Source organism: Bos javanicus, chromosome 28 (assembly GCF_032452875.1).
Source record: "Bos javanicus breed banteng chromosome 28, ARS-OSU_banteng_1.0, whole genome shotgun sequence".
Classification (NCBI taxonomy): Eukaryota; Metazoa; Chordata; class Mammalia; order Artiodactyla; family Bovidae; genus Bos; species Bos javanicus.
Window position 1 is genome coordinate 27,188,948 of NC_083895.1, and position 21,291 is coordinate 27,210,238.

General features: G+C 51.5%; 2 protein-coding genes across 7 annotated transcripts in view; one reads left to right on the top strand and one right to left on the bottom strand.

The window, feature by feature from the left end:
- Window positions 1–7,217, top strand: part of HK1 (hexokinase 1) — a 131,843-nt gene extending 124,626 nt beyond the window's left edge. For all 3 annotated transcript variants that reach the window (XM_061405185.1, XM_061405186.1, XM_061405184.1), the window contains 3 exons: window positions 1,178–1,333; window positions 4,504–4,737; window positions 6,331–7,217. In XM_061405185.1, the coding sequence (XP_061261169.1) occupies window positions 1,178–1,333; window positions 4,504–4,737; window positions 6,331–6,475 (535 nt within the window). In that variant the 3' untranslated portion in view covers window positions 6,476–7,217. The remainder of the gene's footprint in view (window positions 1–1,177; window positions 1,334–4,503; window positions 4,738–6,330) is intronic.
- On the bottom strand, window positions 336–21,027 carry TACR2 (tachykinin receptor 2). Of its 4 annotated transcripts, none has more exons than XM_061405189.1 (6): window positions 19,989–21,027; window positions 17,891–18,085; window positions 13,901–14,054; window positions 13,082–13,278; window positions 9,506–9,616; window positions 336–1,799 (listed from the first exon to the last, which is right to left on the bottom strand). In XM_061405189.1, exons 1-6 carry the CDS (start codon window positions 20,378–20,380, stop codon window positions 1,661–1,663), a joined length of 1,188 nt encoding a protein of 395 aa, XP_061261173.1. In that variant the 5' UTR covers window positions 20,381–21,027; the 3' UTR covers window positions 336–1,660. The 4 variants fall into 4 exon arrangements, with proteins under 4 accessions (XP_061261173.1, XP_061261176.1, XP_061261175.1 ...); XM_061405192.1 differs by lacking the exon at window positions 336–1,799 and adding an exon at window positions 7,066–8,349; XM_061405191.1 differs by lacking the exon at window positions 336–1,799 and adding an exon at window positions 7,066–8,401.
- Window positions 21,028–21,291: the final 264 nt, after the last annotated feature.

Below are 21,291 nucleotides of genomic sequence, written 5' to 3' on the forward strand. Positions count from 1 at the left end.
ATTCTCCAGCTAACCTCAAGATTTATGTCTTTTCCAAATACCACCTATGCTGCATGTTTTTCTTTAAATCAGCTTGTATTCTTGAGTTTAATGAGGGAGGAAAAACCAGTATTATTACCATAAAATGGATATAGTGAAGAAGAGCATTATTTCAGTCCTACCTACTGTGCCCACCAGCGCTCTACAGGAAGACCCTCTTTGTTAAGAGAGAGATGTGTAGGGGTTGGAAGGGGTTAGAGCCATATTAGCACCAAACTGTTCCACACCAAGGAGATGTCTCCTTGGTGAAATGAGAAAGACTAGGTGAGAATTGAGGATAGTTGTGCTAGTTCTTGTTTGTTTTTTTTTTTTCCTGTGGAGCACCCCAGATCTTCTGGAGTATACAGATTCCAGGAGAGTCTTCCCAGCTTAGGGACACTGAGACATGGGGTGTGTGCATAGAAGCAGTTAAATCTCTTGTCATTTCTTGAGGCCCTTGAGCATGGAGAGGGCAGGAATTAAAAGCCCCAAGAACAGGTGGCCCTCAGGGGTGTGGTGGCTGCCTGGGTCCTCCAGCCCGTGTGGCTTTGTCACTCTGTGGGTGCTTGACAAGCACCCTGGGTTGTGGCAAAACCTTCCGAAAATCTAGTGGAAACATTCCCCGTGTTCTTATCCCTTTAAGCTGCTTGCTAGTTCTGCAGTTAGGTATTGAGCGCTTGACCGAGAGCAGCCCTATGTTGTGCTAGGCCCTGGGACACAAAACTGAGCAAGGTACTCACACTCTGTCCCCTCGAGGCTTTCACTGCAGGGATGCTGAGAGGGCGAGGACCCATGTGTGTTGGGAAGAACGGAGGGTGCCTGGAAGCTGAGCAGGCAGGTGGGGAGGACAGACCCCTTGGAGCAGTGATGGTTGAACTGAGAGCTAGGAGCCTGAGTGGGATTTCACCAGGCAGAGGCAGGGAGTCGGGTGAGGAAGAGGATGATCCAGCGATGAAACAGTGCCGGTGGTAGATACCGCATCTGATCCTGGGAGGGTTGGGGATTCCTCAGTCCTTCCCGGTCTTGCACTTTGCCTCTGCCAGGGAGCACAGGGCTGGGTACATGGGGTGGTGATGCCCGTGAGCCACAGGAAGGCGCCCATGGTTACTCAAGACCAGAGGCCTCCTAGAGATGCCCAGCCTCCCTCCTCTCGTTCCAGGTATGAGAAGATGATCAGCGGTATGTACCTGGGTGAGATTGTCCGCAACATCTTGATCGACTTCGCCAAGAGGGGCTTCCTCTTCCGGGGGCAGATCTCTGAGCCGCTGAAGACCCGGGGCCTCTTTCAGACCAAGTATCTCTCTCAGATCGAGAGGTGAGCGGGCAGGGCCTTCAAGTCACAGGTGGGCCTGGCCAGGGGGCTGTGATGGGGGTGGTAGGCAATCTAGGGGACATTCTGGCCGTTTGTGAGGGTTTTCTTCTTCTCTGGAGTAGTATACCCTGAGCAGTTGCATGTTGAAGTTCCATAATTTTACTGTAAATCATTCCCTTTTATTCATTCTATATGTTAGGGCGTTATATTGATTTGTTTGAAATCGTCCTGTGTGTAATAGGTTACATTTCAGGATAGGAAAGGTGCATCGCAGATATTTGAATTGAAGGAGCATCGAGTCCAAAAGAGCCAAGCGCCACTGGTCTGACCTCACCCTCTTCTCCGAAAGGCAGCTGCGGACGCAGGGCTCACCACCCACAGTGTCCCAGCGAGCTGCTTCTGTCTTCCTCCTGTTTTTCTCACATGGAGTGAACATTTCATCTCTACCATCGCCATCTTGCACAGTGAACTGTGGGAGAAAGTAGGAAAGTGCTCAGCAAAAGCGCTTGTGCAGAAGCCTCCTACATTTTAGGATGGTCATGATAGCGGCACTGGGCCAGGGCCTGCTCCTCACTGTCCCCCAAGCCTGGGTCTGTAACCTGCAGGTGAAACTCATTGCCCCCCAGAACCCATGCAGTAAAGTGCTCGCTGCTGTAGACAGCAGCCCCGAGGCCCCGACCTTGGAGGTCTTGAGCATCCAGAGTGGTGGCATTTCACAGTCTCAGGGGAGGGAGGGGCCATGATAGGGAACCAAGTTTCCCACTTCCTTCTCTCTTCGTTCTCAGTTCACCCATGAGCCAGGGTGTGGAAAATAGCAGCCAGAAAAGAAGGAGAAGAAAGTATCAGTGAATATTTCTTGTTAATACTTTTTTATCATGGTCAAGTGAAAAAGTCTGACTTTTCACTGTCGAGTCTGACTCTTTGTGACCCCGTGGACTTCTTTACGACTTTCATCTGTCCATGGCATTCTCCAGGCCAGAATAGTGGAGTGGGTAGCTGTTCCCTTCTCCAGGGGATCTTCCCAACCCAGGGATCAAACCCAGGTCTCCTGCATTGCAGGCGGATTCTTTACCAGCTGAGCCACAAGGGAAGCCCTTTTTACTGTGGTAGATACACATAGTGTTAACTTTATCATTGTGACCATTTTGGAAGTAGACAGTTCAGCGGCATTAAATACATTCACTTTGTTGTTCCACCATCTGCACCATCCATCTCCAGAACTTTTTCATCTTCCCAAACTGAAATTCCATACCCATTAAATACTAACTCTCCATATCCCCCCTCCCCCAGCCCCTGGCAACCACTGTTCTACCTTCTGTGTCTATGACTTTGACTTCTCTAGTGACTTCATGTAAGTGGAATCATACAGCCTCTGTCCTTTCACATCTGGCTTACCGCACTTAGCATAGTATCATTAAGGTTCATCCATTTGTAGCAGAATTTCCTTTTTTAAGGCTGAATATGAGTAATTCCTTGTATGGTATACACCACATTTTGCTTATCCATTCATCCATCCATGGACACTTGGGTTGCTTCCACTTTTTGGCTGTTGTGCATAATGCTGCTATGAACATGAGTGTGCAAATACATGATCACATCCCGGCTTTCGATTCTTTTGGGTATATACTCAGAAGTGGAATTGATGGATCACATAATTATTTTATTTACTTGGAGGAACTGCTATACTCTTCCACAGAGGCTGTACCATTTTACATCCCACCAACAGTATATACAAGGGCTCCAACTTTATATCCTTGCCAACACTATTTATTTTCTGTTTTTATTTTTCTTTTAATAAGAGCCATCCTGATGGGTGTGAAGTGCTGGGGAAGGTCTTTTCAAGTGTCATATCAAAGGGAGAAATAATAAAGAGAAAATTGCAAATTTTAGCCGCATGGTTTCTGTAAGTTAAAAACAATATCAATCATTAAGCTTAAAAGACAAAACAGCAAACCAAAGAAAGAAAACATCTGCATTCTATATGACAAGATATGGCATGGTGGGTGAGAGCTTTGGTAGTTCTGGTCCTGAGACCTGCTCTACGTCACTGGCTGTGAGCTCTGGGTGAGTTACTCAATCTCCTCCAGCCTCAATTGCCACATCTTTAAAACGGGAACAGTCAAATGTGGATCAGTTGGCTGTTAGGAAGAGGAATGAAGTGATGTATGTAAACACCTGTCACATAGTGAGTCCTCAAAAAAGGCTCACTGCTCTTGTCACTGTTGTCGTCATCATCACTGTTTCATTGTCAACTCTTTCAATTTCATGAAGAGACAAATATCCCAGGAGACCAAGAGTCAACTTTCAGAAAGGCACTTGCCTTCTGGGTCAAAAGCCCTTTGACCCAGAAATGTATCCTAAAGGAAAAATCTGAGTTGCACACAAAGACTTATAAACAGGAATGTCATCAGAGTGTAGCAAAAAATTTCAAGTTAAATTTCTCTAAATAAATTATGGTCATTCCCAGAATGAACTACTATGGCAGCCTTTTTCAATCCTGGTCTTGGATAAGGAGGTAGGAACTCCCTCAGATATATGAAGTAAGAAAAAAGCCAAGAAAGAAAACCATATATAAAGGGCAAGCCCACAATATTATTATCAACTATGTGAAAGTGAAAGTCACTCATCATGTCTGACCTTTTGTGACCCCATGGACTGTCCAGTCCATGGAATTCTCCAGGCCAGAATGCTGGAGTGGGTAGCCTTTCCCTTCACCAGGGGATCTTCCCAATCCAGGGATTGAACCCAGGTTTCCTGCATTGTGGGTGGATTCTTTACCAGCTGAGCCACAAGGGAAGCCCATTTATCAACTATACTCCAGTAAAAATAAAAATTTAAACATAAATAAATGACAAGCCTATTTATATACAGAACAAATGCAGTTTAATGATATTCCAGAAAAACAGATTGGAAGGAAATATATTTAAACCTTAATAGTATTTTCCCCCAGTGTTGGGGCTGTAGAGTTTTAATTTTCCAATTTTTCTAGAGTTGCCAGTTTTTCTACAACTTAACTTGTAATACTTGGAGGGTCATTAAAAAAAATATTATTTTGAAGGGAAGAGAAAGCCCCATAACCCTTTTCGTGGATAAGTTCAGTTTTTGGGGGCTGGCCCCTGCTGCTCTCCAGCGGGTTCCTTTTCATCCGGCCTCCTGACTTTCGTCCCCCACAGCGACCGATTAGCGCTGCTGCAGGTCCGGGCCATCCTCCAGCAGCTGGGCCTGAACAGCACGTGCGACGACAGTATCCTCGTGAAGACCGTGTGTGGGGTGGTGTCCAAGAGGGCGGCGCAGCTGTGTGGCGCAGGCATGGCTGCTGTGGTGGATAAGATCCGCGAAAACAGGGGGCTGGACCGCCTCAACGTGACTGTGGGCGTGGACGGGACGCTCTACAAGCTTCATCCGCAGTGAGTGGGGCTTCCATTGGTGGCGGGCGCGTGGGCGAAGCCCCTTTTGGTTCCGGGACACCAGGATGTGATTTCCCGCCCTCCAGTAAAATTCCTCACCAGGAACACAGCCGGCCTGCAGGCTGTGCGGTCGGAGCGGGGCTTGTTTGGCATGAGGAGGCAGGCGCAGGGCGGAGAAGTGGCTTCACTTGGCCAGTTCACCCCGTGGTCCTGACATTTCCTGCTTGCTGCTCCTCCCGGGTCCCTTGTATCCTGGGCGGGGAGCAGGAAAGCAGGAACAGGTGGGCGCGGGCTTACCCATCAGCCTGGGGGAGAAGCTGTTTCTTAGAAGCCAGGAGAGGGAGTGAAGGAAAGGGAGAGCACCCACTGTCTTGTTCTGCTACATCAGTCTGTCAAGAGCCTTGGAAGGCAGGAGCAATCGTGGCCCTGGGCTTTGGAGCACGGAGGCGGGCGGGATCAACCTCCTTTGGGCCCGGTGTCCCACATCCCATGCTGGAGGAGAATGGGTGGGCCCATCTGCTCTTTGACCCGCCGCATGTCTCAAAGCTGGGCTCTTACGAATGAAGTGACCTTATTATTGTCGAAACAGAGGTACTTTGGCCAGTTGAGAGAGGGCTACTAATAATTACAATGGGACCATTCCCCAGTAAACGAGCCATAATGTCACCCTACTTTAAAGCAGGCATACCCAACTCAGCGTGGACAGTGCCCGCTTACCTCACGGCCGTGGCTTGGGATGGGACAGGCTGTCTGGCTCCATTTCTTCACCTTTGTCACTGTCCTCCTTGTCACTGTGTTTAGAGCTAGTCTCTGGAGCCCAACGTGGACAGGGTTGGATTTAATCCTGACAGCACCCTTTAGAAGCTGTGCTCAATTCCTTCATCTCTGTCAAGTCTCCTCTTCTTTGCGGGATAATAACCATTGGCAGACTGGACATTACGTATATCAAGTGTGGGACACCTAGGAGATACTCAGCAGAGGGCAAGCAGTATTACCTCTAGGAGCCCCGCTGCCCTGAGCATTCTCAGCCTGGCCCTATCTCATTTGCAGCACAAAATGCAAGAATCCAGAGTCGCTTCTCATTTAGAGATTGTGCTTCACTTGGGGGTGGAAAGGAAGGCTCCCTCTCAGCTTCAGGTGCTGATGGGCTGGGGTCTCAGAGGGCTGCAAGCTAGGGATGGGTGATGTTTTCATGAAGCCTGCTGAGCTGAACACCTGACCCGGCCTGGCGCGCCTCAGTGGTCCACGCCCAGGTCTCGACACCCCCTTCTTGGATTTCGGTCCTCTCAGATCCTCAGGCTCTGAGGATGGGAGCTGTCTGGGTGTGTTACTCATGGCGTTGCCCTCAGGAGCTGTCCAGAGGAGCTCGTTTGGGATTCTCCGTCGTGTCTCCCTGCTGCAAATTGTAATTAGGTTGGCAGTAAACCTGCTTGCCTCCCGGCCATTCTCAATAAGTCTCTGCTGCTTCAGAGCAGCCCCACCCCCCTCCTTCCTCGCTTCCCTCCTTCCCTTTGGCTGCTTCAGCATCTTCAGGTGGGTCCGGCATCTCTCCTATTCCTCTACCAACCCATCTCTATTTTTCGTCCTTTTCAGCTTCTCCAGAATCATGCACCAAACCGTGAAGGAACTGTCACCAAAGTGTAATGTGTCCTTCCTCTTATCTGAAGACGGCAGCGGCAAGGGAGCCGCCCTCATCACAGCGGTGGGCGTTCGGCTCCGGCAAGAAATGAGCAGCTAAGAGTCCTGACCCCCCAGCCTGCTGCCCTTCCAGCACTTCTCTCTTCAAGCAGTGACCCCTTATTTTGCCCAGCGAGCTGTGCTGGGAGACGCCGGCACCAGAGCCCGCCTGCACCACCACAGGGAGGAAACCAGAAGCCCACTAACGGCGCGTAACGTAGGGTACAAAATAGAGTGTGTGCTGTTGATAATCTCCCTGCCCTCCAGGTCCCTCCTCACCTGCCCTACCACTCTGCATGATTTGATTTCAACCCGGTCGTACGTTCCCCACGTGTGAAGTTTAGTGGCGTCCGTTTCTAATTTATGCATTCGTCCAACAGTTATTTATTGGCCCAAGATGAAAAGTCACACTATCTGACAGGCCTTAAGGGCCTCCGCTGCCCGTCCCTGGGGACCCGTCCCCCATGTGCAATGTATTATCACCAGCAGACACTGCCGGGACTTCTCCTCCCATGGGTGCAGTGGCCGCCACTTCCTCCCGGCCCCGCACCCGCTGCTGGCTGGTGTCCCAGCTGGGCATGGCAATGCCACTGAATTATGTGTCCGTGGAACTGGTCATAGCCACAGTGTGACAGTCTTGCCTTCTGTCTGTCTTGGGGAGGGGAGGTGGGCAGTCCTGCGGGCAAGTGTCTTGTCTCCATTCGGGTAAAAGGAACCAATCAAGAAACAGTACGCTCATTGGAATTACCCATCGCTTTTGTGAGCCATGTTGTATGACCTAGTAAACTTTGTACCAATTCAAAGACCCGAGTGATGCTTAATGACTGGGGAGTAGGGAGGATATTGGGGGATGTGGCAAAAACCAAACCCTGGGGGGTTTTGTGGCCTTCTGGGTCGGGGGCAGTTTGAAATGAAGGCTGTGTTCTTCAGCCTTCAGCCTTCTTTTGGCTCAAGGATGCTCTCCCCGTGTCTTCTAGCACCTGCCCTCCAGGCTCCCTGCTGCAGCCCCAGGGGCCTGCCTTGGGGAGGGATTCCTGCACTCCCACCTTGACCCCTTTCAGAAGGTAAAGGCTTCTGTCTTCCAATAGCCTGTCTTCCTCACCTGTAGTTGGAACAAAGTAGAAGCTTGGCTTGCAGGGGCTGTTTGGGTTTCCCGAGAGGACGGGGCAACACTGGCCCCCGCTGCTCCCGCTGTTCCCGAGCAGGTCCTGCCTTCATCATCCTGTCCGCCAACTCCAGGCCAACAGATGAAGAGACCCCCTGCCCAAGCAGATGAAGCCTTGCAGCAGCCCTGGGTAGCAGGGTTGTGGTGCTCTCCCCACCCCCACCCCACACACACCCCCATTGAAAATTAACCCCTTCTATGGGAAACTGGCCCTTGCCCAACCCTTCCATCCCTGCCCCACCTCAGCCTCGAGGGTACCGTTCCACTCTGTGGCTGCCATTTTGGATTCCTCCCCCCAAGCTGGTCAGTGGACCCCACATCAGTCCACATTCTGGTGCCCTGTGAGTGCAGTGCCATGTCACACCTCTGCAAGGTCTTCCCCAGGACTGACTGCGTGTTCACTTTGTTTTGTGAGACCAGGGTCCCTTTATTGGCACTGCCAGCGCCTACGGCACAGTGATTTTGTGGAGAACACAGGTAACATTAAACTCTAGGTGTGCATTTACAGCATTATGTGGTTCTTCTGGAAGGGCCCGAGGCAGGAAAGGTGAGTCAGCAAGCAGGGTGAGGTGTGGACCCGGCTGGGCCTGGAGCTTTCTAGGGGATGGAACGGTTGGTGTTCTCTGCCTGCCAGCCTCTTGAGCGGAAGTTAGGGTGACGGCTGTGTTGCTGACTCGAAGAGGCATTCATGTCAGACGGCTGCCATAGCAGTAATGAAAGTCACGGCTGCTGTTTATGAGGGCTTCCCAGGTGACTCAGTGGTAAAGAATCTGCGTGTCAATGCAGGAGACACAGGTTTGATCCCTGGGTCGGGAAGATCCCCTGGAGGAAGACATGGCAACCCACTCCAGTATTCTTGCCTGGAGAATCCCATGGACAGGAGCCTGGTGGGCTAGAGTCCATGGGGTCACAAAGAGTTGGACATGACATAGTGACTGAGCACACACGCTGTTTATGAAGCACTTAACATGTATTGGACTTGCTAATTTATAGGCATCTCTCCCATCATCCTCAGCCTCCCTGCAAAGTAGTTTTGCAACTGAAAGAGGAAGGCAATGTGAAGGTCATTGTCTTGAGACCACCCAGCTGAGGCTTCTTTTGACCCTTAACCACCATCTCCCCTGGGGTGGACCTGGGTTCTTAGATGCTAAAGCAGAGAAGCCCTGGATTGGCTCACAGGTTAGGGGCTTTGCAGAATTAAGCAGCTTCTTTCCTTGTGTCTTTATCCTGATAATAAATCAGTGTCATGGTTGAGTACTGCCCACGGGTGTGTTTTGTTTGGTTCGCACAACATTTATAACAATGTGAGCCAAATTTAACAATTCTGGAAGTTTCACAAATTTGGATTTCTGGCTTCTCTTGAAAGATGTAGAGGATCAGTCACATGGCAGCATTTGCCCAGAGCTGATCAGCCACTCTCCCCTTTGGATTCCTATGCCCTCCAGTTTGCCAGTCCCCACCATTCCCTATTGCCCCGACACTGGAAGTCAGTTATCTTTTATCAATATATCTACAATTTTTCTTTCATACTGGGTTCAATTTACTCTATGTTGTATGCCCCAGGAAGGCATTCGACCTTGCAACTCCTGGATTAGATAAGTGTTAGCTCACCCTGTCTTCTTTGAATTATTGGATCCCCTGAAGCACTGTCTGAGGGGCTGGCTGGGAGAGGCAGGACCCACTGCAGAGTTCCTGGCCCCATCTCGTCTTTCCATTGATGTACTGAAGGGTGAGGCACGGGCCAAACTTTCAGAGGTGGTCCTTTCGACTGGCTACTTCTCAAGGGTGCGGAGCCTCTCCCTGCAGCCAGGCACTAGGCTTTAGGGTTCAGTAGACACTCCAGCTTGGGGGCTTTCAGCCTGCCCGTTGACAGCCTCAGAGGGGGCCACATCCCCAGACATGAAAAAAATCTCTTTAGTGTGACACCTGTTGACCCTCGTGGAGAGGGATGGAGTGTAGGTCAGCTCCATCTTGTCCTCCTCGGTTGGCGTGACCCATGGACAGCAACGGAAAGCAAGCCGGAATCCAGAGCGAAACCTGAGGGGTGGAGGGGTCATCTTGAGAAATGGAGTGAGGCCAACAGTTATGGGAACTGCCCTGTGGCTGCCCCACCTCCAGGAGCCGATCTCCCCTCCAGAGTAAAGTTGCTTCGGAAATTCACTCATAAGAGCTCAGGGTCTCTGGAGGACTTCCCTGGTGGTCCAGTGGTTGAGAATCCTCCTGCTGATGCAGGGGACGAGGATTCGATCCCTGGTCCAGGAACTAAGACCTCACATGCCCGTGCAGCTAAGCCTGTGACCACAACTACTGAATCCCGAGCGCCCTAGAGCCTGTGCTCCACAAGAGAAGCCACTGAAATGAGACGCCTGCGCACCGCACCTAGAGAAAAGCCGGTGCGCAGCGCAAGACCCAGGGCAACCAAAAATAAAGAATTTTAAAAAAAGAGCTCAGAGACACATTCTTTAGTGGGTTGGAGTTTTGGAAACAGCCAGAAGTAATCTGGAGCCAAGTCCAAGTTTGAAGTGGGTGATTAAGCTGGACAAGACCATTTGTTACAAACAAACAAAAACAAACCAAGTACAATTATAACACAACAGATTTTCTTGTTTGATTTGTTAATTGGCTTCTAAAGGAGTATGCAAAGAGGAATCTTAAGAAATTGGGGCTTTGGCAATGTTGGCTGGAATAAGGATGCTCTCCAAGGGGACTGCTTTGAAAGGAAATATGCACATGGACCTACTAAGTTTGGGGACATTTGCTTAAAAAATAAGTGAGCTTTCCCCATGGCAGCACAGAGGGTCCCCATGTAAACGAGAGATCAGAGGAAGGAGAGAGTGAGTAGAAAAAGTGAGACAGAGCTGGCAGAAGGTAGACACTGTCCTGTCAGCAGCAGAAATAAATGAGGCCCTGTGTGGTGCAGAGAGGCAGACAACTGAGTGAGTGGTCTGTTCCCAGGAGAGGCAAGCTTCTGTGTTGCAGAAGCGCGGACCTGACGTTGGTTCCTCCCCCTGTAGCTCTAGAGATTCCACGGTGCAGCCCAATAAATGCCTTTATTATGGGAGCTTCATGGCCACTGTCCCTTATACCTACATTCAGCATGTCCCAACCTGAGCTCCCTATCCTCTTCCCCCCATGTCCCTGACAGTCATCCTCATCTCAATTCCTGATAACTGACCACCCAAGAACCTGGAGTCATCCTTGACTTCCTCTCCATCAAAGTCTGTTGACTCTACCTTAGCAATCTCCAGGTTCTGACCACTTCTCATGCATCTAAACCCACCATCTCTTGCCTGCTGGGATTACTGCAACTGCCTAATCCTCTCCCTGCTTCTCCCCCTTGCCTTGGGTGTTCCCTCTGCCTGGAACTCTTATCCAGACAGCTACCAGGGCCCACTCAGTCCTCAAATGTGCTCAAAAGGCCCCTCAGTAAGGCCTACCCTGAGGCCCTTCAATAAGGCCTACCCTGACCATCCTGTAAAATTGCAACCTTTATGCCCATTACTTCCCCCATTACTTCCTGTCCTCCCTTACCCAGTTCTCTTTTTTTCTATAGGATTTATCACCTAATACACACTGTGGCTCATTGACTCATTCAGTTCAGTTCAGTCGCTCAGTCGTGTCCGACTCTTTGCGACCCCATGAATCGCAGCACGTCAGGCCTCCCTGTCCATCACCAACTCCCGGAGTTCACTCATAGGTTTGCTTATTGTCTATCTCCACCTGCTCCCCAAGAAGGTCAGCTCCCTGAGGAAAGGGATCACTGTTTTTGTTCACCAGCGTATCCCAAAGGGCCTGGAACAGTGCTGGCACACAAAGCCACTGAAGATTATTTTCTGGAGAAAAGAAGATGGCACCAGGAGGAACAGTCCTACTGCAGAGCCGGTGTCTTCAAATACTGAACGATCAGAGGTTGTTTCAGGAACTCATAGAGCCGTGGGGTGTTGACTCCCACGGACTGTCACTGGGTAGCAGGGCACAGACACAGAAGGCTGGGGGCCCTCCCTGATGTGACAGTCCCTGTCTCTAAGTTCTCACTTCTACAACTGCATGAGAGAAAAATGTGTGATGTGGGGATGAGATTACAGACCTTGGAAACACATGGAATTCTTGTCGTATGAGTTTAGGAGAGTCTTCCTTTCTGAGACTCAGTTTCTTTATCTGTAAAATGGGGATAACACCTCCATCCCATTACATGGGTAGCCCTGGTGGCTCAGATGGTAAAGAATCCACCTGCAATGCAGGAGAGGCAGGTTTCTCCCTGGAGAAGGGAATGGCAACCCACTCTAGTATTCTTGCCTGGAGAATTCCATGGACAGAGGGGCCTGGTGGGCTACAGTCCATGGGGTATACTTGCCTGTAAGGAGACAGTGGAGGGTTCTGACGCCTATTAAACATTCAAAAGATAAAAGTCAGTCTCTCACTTCCTTCTGGCCTGCCCCAGGTGGGTAGGATGTCTGAGCAACAAAGGCTCTATTGGCCTTATGAATGGCCTGGATATCAGTGCAGAAAGGTGATACAAGAGGCCCAGGGTCAATGTCACCCACATCACTGCCTTGTTAAGGCCAGGACTCAGTGTTCACCTCTCACCGACTCTTCCATGGCCCCACCGTTCTGAGGCTGAGTGGCCTGCTCTACAAGAAGGACTCCTGGGCACTGGGGCTCCTGCCTGGCCCGGCATCTCCCACCTGTGCACGTGCTCCAGAGCCAATGCCAGCCCCTCAGTGAGACTCCACTTCTCTAGAGGTATGAGAGCAGCAGGGAGTGAGAATTGGGCTCCTTCCTCCCTGGCAGTCTCTGCCAAGGTCATTTCCTAGTGCCCCTGAAAGCCCCTCCTGTGATCTTCCAGGGAGCAACCCGTTTCCCCTCCAGCCTCAGCCCCAGGCCTCAGGCTGAGTGCTTCATTCGCTGCAGCTGGCACTGTCCTCACCCACAGACAGTCCTCAGTGCCGCCTCAATGTAGAAGGCTCTTAAAAACATCAGTACCTCCCTCCTTGTTTGTTTTTTTTTTTTTGTCTTTATTGAATTTCTTACAATATTGCTTCTTTATGTTTGGTTGTTTTGGCCGACAGGCACGTGTGGTCTTAGCTCCCCAACCAGGGATCAAACCCACACCCCCTGCATTGGCAGGCCAAGTCTTAACCACTGGACCACTAGCGAAGTAGCCAAGTCCCTCCCTCCTTTACCTGGCTCCTTCCTTCCTCCCTCTCGGCTGTCCTTCTGCCTCTCTGCCCCTCCCTCCATCTCTCTGTCCCTCCCTTCTCTCTTCTCCTTGTCCAGGTGCAGCCCCCAGAAGAAAGAACAGGCGCAGGCGGTCGTGAAAGCTGTAGGCTTGGCATTGGGCAGAGCTTTGGGGAGGGGGTGGGGCTCAAGCGAGGCCCAGACGACAGCGAGGATTATGCTCGGGGATGCCTGTGAGGATGGCAATCCCATGGGGGTGGTGAAGCTGTGCAGGGGGGTCCAGATGGAACCAGGCTGAGGAGAGGGGCTGGGATGAGGGCTCACCTGTGGTTGAGACAGCAGTAAATGATGGGATTGTACATGGTGGAGCTCATGGCCAGCCAGAAGAGCGCCAGGTAGACCTGCTGGATGAACTTGTGGCAGTAGATGTCCTCCTGGAAGGTGCCCAGGATGAAGTAGAGGTGGTAGGGCAGCCAGCAGATGGCAAACGTCACCACCACCAGCACCATGGTCTTCACAAACTGGTCCAGAAGACACTCCGGTCACTCCTCAGCCCGGATGCCCCAAGACCCACCAGTCTTCCTGAGGGTGAGGGTGGGGCACCCCTCATGCCAGCCTGAGAAGCCCTCAATAATCAGGTCCCCTCTGCGTCCGGAACCTCAGTCCCCCAGAACACCTACTACCCATGCACTCCTGGGCCCTCTACCCAGCTTTTGCTCAGGCTGGTCTCTAGGCTCACACTGCTGTCTTTCCTTCTTAGTCCTCACTCCTCAAAGCCCAGTTCAATGCCACCTTCTCTAAAAAGCGTCTTGGATCCTTCTTTGAGCAAAGCAGCTCCCCTCTGGAGAGTGGATGAGCTCTCGCTCCTAACACCATCCTTAGAAGACACCCTGCCAGCTATGGGTCCGCAAGACCACTCGCTGCAATCTGTGTCTGTCACAACCCAAAGACCAAAGGCAAGTCGGCCGGCCTGGGGAAGCAGGAATGAAGGCTCTGGCCAGAGACTTGGGACAAACGCAAGGTACATGCGGAGTCTATACTCCGCGGCGCCCTTTCGGGGGTGGGCCCGGAATGACCGATGCCGAGGCGGGGCCAAACTTCCGGCCCCGCCCTGACCCCGTCCCCTCCGCCCCCGGAGCTCACCTTCTTCTTGGCCTGCAGGTGGCGCAAGTTGGCACCATGAGCCTGGTGCCCCGGGACAGAGCGTCTCCAGAGCGTGAGTCCGATGACACTGTAGGCGACGAACATCACCACGAGAGGCAGGAAGTAAATGAGGGCGATCACTACGAGGTGGTACCTGGAGGGAGAGTCAAGGGCCTGGGCACCTGGAGACTGCCAGAGCTCAGTCCCCAGGCCTTGCGGTGCCCCTGAGTTTTCCTGGCAGGCCACCCTGGGGCCGCCTCCCAAGACCTTGGTTTATTTATTTTTTTTTTTTTTTAAGGCAAATCAACTAGCATATGTGCCCAGTGAGGGCTTTCCCTGCCGCAAAAGGGACACCAGTGTAAGCTTGGAGTCCTTCCAAGTGGCAGACAAGTTATCAAACGAGGAAATAAATAGGAATGAAAAAGTTAACCAATACATTTTTTTAAAATTTATAATGACATTAAGCACAAATGAAAGTGGCTCAGTCGTGTCCGACTCTTTGCGACCTCATGGACTATACAGTCCATGGAATTCTCTAGGCCAGAATACTGGAGTGGGTAGCCTTTCCCTTCTCTAGGGGATCTTCCCAACTCAGGAATCGAACTGGGGTCTCCTGCACTGCAGGCAGATTCTTCACCAGCTGAGCTATCAGGGAAGCCCCATTAAGCATAAAAGAGGAAGTAAAATTACATATCCCACCCCCACCACTATTAACGATTTGGAATATTTTCTTCCAGAATCATGCATTATATGTGTGTATATACACAGGTATTAGATTATGTATATCGTCTATATCTGCATCTGTCTGTCTAAATAGATTTCCTGGAGTTGATACGTTTCTATCCTGCACCAGCATCCCTACCAGGGAATGGGGCAGTGAAGACGGGCCACACGGTTCAAGCTATCGGATCACCTCTTCCTGTGAGCATTGTTGGAAACACGGCTCACATCAGCAGACACAATTTCTGCTGTGAGCAAGTGGCCTGGAACACCACTGATGGTGCTCATCCAGTCCCCGTGGAGGACACCCGGGGCTGTGTTGAGGCCCTTTTATTTCCTGTGGGGTAAAGGACATGCCTGCTGCCCCTTCTGGTTTCTGAGTGATGCTGCAGTCACGCTCCAACAAGACCCAGGCAGCAGCATTTGGTGAATGGACCCGAGCCCCCTGGCCCTGTCATGTGACCTTCTTCTAGGAAAACTGAGGTGTTCCCAAGCCACTTTCCTCCGCATGTGCCAGCCTTTCTGGGCCCCTTTCAAGAGGTGCTGCCACCTGGAGGGAGGAGAGTAGACGGGTTCTTCCCTAAATACCTTCCCTAAAACCTGAGTTTAGAATTTGACTTTCTAATTACAACATATCTGGCGCCTCCTAGACACCCTGATCCCCATCTGTCCTCCTGTGGAGCAGGTAAGGAGAGGAGGAGCAGTGAGTTCCAGGCCCTGTCACCTTTGATTGTGAGGTCACAGATGGACCTTGAAGATCAGCTGAGCCATCTGCCTCAGTGTCCAGATCAAGGAACCGAGGCTCAGAGAGGCACAGGAAGTCTGTGTCATGTGAAACAGCTCTACAGACTTAACACCTAAATAATTTCCCTTTCACTGAGAATGAGCCCTGAGGAGTCAGAAGACCTGGGTTCTTGTCCAGCCTCTAATTTAAAGCATGACCTTGGGCAATCAGATCTCTCCTTCAGTCTCAGTTTCCCCGTTTGTAAAACATGGAGATCATCTCCACCATGCTTCCCGAATATGAGTGATGCCCCTTTGGTGCCTCATTCTTTTTTGGGTCGGTGCAGGATGGGGATTCACTCTGGGCTAAGTTCCCATCAGAAGGGAGAGCCAAGGAGCTTTGGGGACCATCTTCTAGGGCCTGCCATTATCAGGAATGGCTTCTCTCACACCTGAGACTGCCTTTTTTTTTTTTTTTTGCCTTTTGATTTTGAAAGTGTATGTGCATTTTCCTGGAGAGGGCATCTGTCATTTTATCAGATCCATACACACAGAATGTGAGCCTGTAAGGATGGAGCCCCCAGTCTAAATCTCAGAAGCTCCCTAACCCAAGAATGAATAATAAATTCTCACACACAAGAAACCAAGCTTTCGCCCAAATCCTCTCAGAATTCGAAGTATCATCAAAGTATACCCTCCTAGCCCACCTCTGCCCTCTTGCTTTCTGCTGTCGTCTGAATCAGGGTCACAAATCACCGACCCCAGAAAACTGGTGGTTGGTACCTTGAATTCTCACCATTCCGTGCCTCCAGGAGAAAAACTCCATGTTAAGGTGGAAAAAGGTCTGTCTAGTCAAGGCTGTGGTTTTTCCAGTGGTCATGTATGGATGTGAGAGTTGGACTGTGAAGAAAGCTGAGCACTGAAGAATTGATGCTTTTGAACTGTGGTGTTGGAGAAGACTCTTGAGAGTCCCTTGGACTGCAAGGAGGTCCAACCAGTCCATCCTAAAGGAAATCAGCCTGCGTGTTCATTGGAAGGACTGATGCTAAAGCTGAAACTCCAATACTTTGGCCACCTCATGTGAAGAATTGACTCACTGGAAAAGACCCTGATGCTGGGAGGGATTGGGGGCAGGAGGAGAAGGGGACGACAGAGGATGAGATGGCTGGATGGCATCACGGACTCGATGGGACGTGAGTTTGAGTGAACTCTGGGGAGTTGGTGATGGACAGGGAGGCCTGGCCTGCTCCGATTCATGGGGTCGCAGAGTCGGACACGACCGAGCGACTGAATTGAACTGAACTGAAGGTGGAAAAACATCGCCCCCCAGTGGCCAGTCTCGAAATGTTCTGCTCCCATCCCTTCCCTGAGCCAGGAAGAGGGGCGAGTCCCTACATGGACACCGCCGACGAAGCATTGAATCCTGAGAACGTGAGGGTACAGGGTGAGGGCAAAGACCCATGGCAGGGCCTGACCTCGAAATACAGCAGTCCCCAGAAACAGGCTTCTCAGAGGAACGGCGCCTTCTGGCCAGTGCTCGGGACTGGAGGAGAGGTAGGGGCCGGCGTTGGGAGACAGGGGGCGGGGAGGGGCCTGAATTGTTGCCGAGATCTGGCGGCTCTGGGCTCAGAGCGTGTACAGCCTTATACTTGCGGCAGCCAGGCTTTTCTTGGACTAAGTCTGACGGGTTTGTTTTCGTTTGCTCCGGTTTAAACGACCACATACTGGGCACAGGTTCTGCTGCAGTGCCTCACAACAACCCCTGAGCAAGGTTCTCTTGCGAATCTCCTTTGAGAGAGAAAGAGCCAAAGGCTCAGAGAGGTTAAATGACTCAAAGGATCCTTGAGCCAGCAGGGGACAGAGCAGGATTCCAACCCGAATACTGTCCCCAGAACCTCAACCGATTCTTTATCCTCAATTTTGAATTTCCAAGGTTCTTGGGGATGACAGAGCCACATGAGAACTAGGCAAACTGAGGCCCAGAAAAGAAAAGGACTTATCCAGGGTCACACAGCAGCTGCACCGTGTCTGAGTTCTGCTTTCTGCCCCCATCCCCTAGCCCATGGTGCCTGCCTCATCTCAAGGCTATCTCCAGGCTTCTCCTGAAAACATCCCAGACTCCATCATCTGCCCTTTCTTTCTGCCTCAGTACCCTGCTACCCACTTTATTTAAGCAAGAGTGTTGACGAGATTGGACTCTGAAGCAGGACTGCCTGAATTTAAATCCTTGATTTACCACCTAATAGCTGTGTGGTCCTAGGCTCTTAGTTTTTTTAGTGCTTTGGTTTCCTCATCTGAGAAATGGAAATAATAATAATACATACTCATACTGTTATGAGAATTAAATGAGTTCATGTATGTAAAGTGCTTAGACCAGACCTGACATTTACTGAGTGCTAAGTTGATCCTGTGCTCACATTATCCCCAGTTCACTCAGATACCTGTGCACTCACACTTACACACTGCACACGTGGACACCATGAATGTGCATGCACGCACACACAGGCACATGTGCACACACCGTGTTCCCCCACCCCCAGGCCTTACAAAAGGAGCATCTTGCCACCGCTGTCTTCAGGCCAGGCCACCACGCACTTGGTGGCGCCCTCATCCGTGGTGATGGTGGAATAGAAGCACTGGGGGAAGGCGAGGGCCAGGGCCACCAGCCAGATGCCAGCAATGACCGCTCTGGTGCCAGGAGCTGAGAGCCGGGGCTGGAAGGGGTGGACGATGGCCATGTACCTGTGAGCAGAGGGCGGTGTGAGCGGTGCACACCCTTGAGACCAGTCTGCACCGGTGTGAGCGGTGCACGCCCTTCAGACCAGTCTGCACCTCCTCTTCCCACTCCAGGCCCACACTCTCCCGTCCTATTCCCCACACCCTGCTGGTGACCTGCAGAGAGCTGCCGAACTGGTGACTGTCTTGTAGACACGTGGCACACTAGCGCTCTAAACCTCTCTCCACCTCATCGCCTCCTTCTGAGCGTGGACATGCTCTCAGAAGGCCACAAGAGGGCAGTGTGGCCACACCAGAAGTCCATCTGGGGCACTGTCCTGCAGCTCCGCCCTGCCGAGTTCCTCAGCAGCTCAGCCTCTCTTCTGTTCAGAAACTTTAACAGAGCCCGAAGTTCTTCTGCACAAAGCCCAAAGCAGCTGCCTACCAGCAATCTGCAGTGAAGGAAGTGCTCTACATATGCAGAAATGACCTTGGTCCTAGATGACCCCCCAGCCTTCCTCCCTGGGATTAATCTGAACCTTGAGACATGGCCAGGACAATAAGACAAAGCTCAAAGCCCACCCTTTCGCTGATCCTGAGATGATATCTGATATACTACCTGCCGCACCCCAAAACACAAACCCTAGCGCTTCGAATCCCCTGCTGCTGCTGCTAAGTCGCTTCAGTCGTGTCCGACTCTGTGCGACCCCATAGACGGCAGCCCACCAGGCTCCCCCGTCCCTGTGATTCTACAGGCAAGAACACTGGAGTGGGTTGCTATTTCCTTCTCCAATGCATGAAAGTGAAAAGTGAAAGTAAAGTCGCTCAGTCGTGTCCAACTCCTAGCGACCCCATGGACTGCAGCCTACCAGGCTCCTCTGTCCATGGGATTTTCCAGGCAAGAGTACTGGAGTGGGGTGCCATTGCCTTCTCCATCGAATCTCCTATCCCCTTCCTGATATTTTCCCATAGCCCTCATGACCTCAAAATACAATGTATAATTTATTTAGTCTTGTATTTCTATTTAAGTTTTCACCAGGGCAGGCATCTTTATCTGTTTTTACCTGAACATGCAGAACAGTGTCTGTACATAGTGGGCACGGGGGGAATTTCTTCCTATGACTAAGAATGAATAAAGAAATGAATGGACACGTCTCCATTATTACCATCCTGACCTGAGCCACCGTCTTCCCTCCCCTGAGTTACCTAGTCAACCGCCTCCTGCCTGTCTGGACTCCTGGCTCCACCCTGCCCTCTACAGTCCATACTACCCACCCCCCACCTGAGCTTTAAGGCGGAAGTTCCATGAGACCACACTTTTCCCACTGCTGTATATTTCCCAGCGCCTGGAACAGTGCCTCAGATACTTATTGAGTGAATGCAAGTCTCAGGTGACTTTCAGATCTGCTGACTGATCACTCTTTTACCCTCCTGTCCCCTGTCACCTGCAGAGGCTCAGTCTGCAGCCCCAGAGATACAGTGCCTGGGAGGTAATTGGCCCCATCGTAATTATGTGGTAACTGCATGCAGTGTTTAATTTTCCCCTCAAATTATCTATCTAGGAAGAGGAAACAATATAAGCAATTTCCTTGTAAAATAAAGAAACCAAAACAAAAATCAACTCCAGAGAAGAACACTCCAGAAGGTCCCTAAAACACTGTTGTTCTTCCCCTATAGCCTTGAACACCCATCTAGGGCAAAGTTCTTTCTCGTGTCTAACCTTATCCTTTCTCGTCTCAGTTCCACAGTCCTCTGTGAAACTATTCCAGATGCATAGTTTAGGATCATGAACAGGTTAGGAGGCAATTAATTCCCTGGGTTCTACATTTAACTTGCTGTGTGACTATGGGTGTGTTATCAGCCCTGTCTGAAGCCAACACAGTGAACCGGCTCCCCATAACTGCCCCACTACCCCGCTGCCCCTACTTGCCTGTCAGCAGCAATGGCAGTCATGGAGTAGATACTGACGAACATGGCTGTGATGGGGAAGAGGTTCTGGAAGTAGCAGAAGGCACGGCCAAAGTACCAGATGTTGTGGCTGGCGTAGACGAAGTTGAAGGCAGCGTTGAAGGCAGCCATGCAGAGGTCGGCCAGGGCCAGGTTGACGATGAAGTAGTTGGTCACCGTGCGCATCCTCTGATGGGCCAGAATGATCCAGATGACTGTGGCATTGCCCATCACAGCCACCAGCACCAGGGCCAGGTAGGCTGCGGTCCACAGTGCCAGCTGCCAGCCGGGCATGGAGAAGGCTGTGATGCCTGTGGCATTGCTGTCAAGGCCAGACGAGATGTTGATATCGGTCATCACGACACAGGCCCCCATGGCCGCCTCTGAGTCTGGCACAAGGGGTAAGGCTCCTTGGCTCCCTCCAGGCCCTGGTGCCCTGTGGGAGCACACAAATCCTCTCTGAGTGCGGGGAGCAGGAGGAGTAGGTGCCGAGCCAGGCGCGTCCAGGGAGCCGGGGGGTCACTCCCAAGTCTCAAACAGAGATGAGTTAGGCTGAGCAGACAGCCGGGTCCAGAGCCCTAGGCACTTCAGATTCCCATGTCCTGGCCAGCCTTCTCCAACGTCACGTGGATATCTAGAATCCAAGACGTGGTCTCAGACTAAGAAACATCCTTCTAAATCATCAGCCTGTGTCTTCACTGCAGAAATGGAAAAAGAGATTCCAAGTGGGGACCAGCCCAGGTCATGTAGTAAGTTGGTGATAAACTCGAACCCAGGTCCCTCCTAATGTGGTTCAGGAGACATTAGGGATCAGACGTGCGCAAAGCAGCTGTCTGGATCCCGCAGGTCAGTTGTGCAGCAGGCTGTCTCTCCAGGCGCTGGGGTGCAGGCGGGGAGGCCTTCCCGCTGCTCTCCGGGCGGGGCCGTGTGGTGCAGGGCGACGAGGGCCTTGGCAGAGGTGCTGTCTTCTCACGAGCTGGGGCTTTGCCTCCGCCCTTCGTCCCACCTCCTGCGTGGATGGCCAGGCTTCATCTCTTGAGGAAAGATTTAGGACTGGCTGCTGAGGCAGGGAGAGACCCAGGGAAAGTTGAGGGGGTGGCAGGGGTGGGGCCTGGCATGGAGGGCACAGTCCTCAGTAGGGTGTTTACATTCAGCGGGGCCGGAGCTACATCTAGAATGTGACTAGGGGCATGGGCTTGGGAGCCTCGGGGACTCCAGGCAAGGACTCCTAAACCTTTCCGAACTTCAGTTCCCATCTGAAAAAAATAGGAACCATACAGCATGCA

Excerpts from the sequence above, each read along its gene's own strand:
- TACR2 (XM_061405189.1), bottom strand. The coding sequence starts at position 20,380 with ATGGGGGCCTGTGTCGTGATGACCGATATCAACATCTCGTCTGGCCTT. Across the intron at positions 18,086-19,988 it reads ACTGCCATTGCTGCTGACAG|GTACATGGCCATCGTCCACC; the intron begins GCAAGTAGGGGC and ends CTCTGCTCACAG. Across the intron at positions 9,617-13,081 it reads TACTGCTGTCTCAACCACAG|GTTTCGCTCTGGATTCCGGC; the intron begins GTGAGCCCTCAT and ends TCCACCCCTCAG.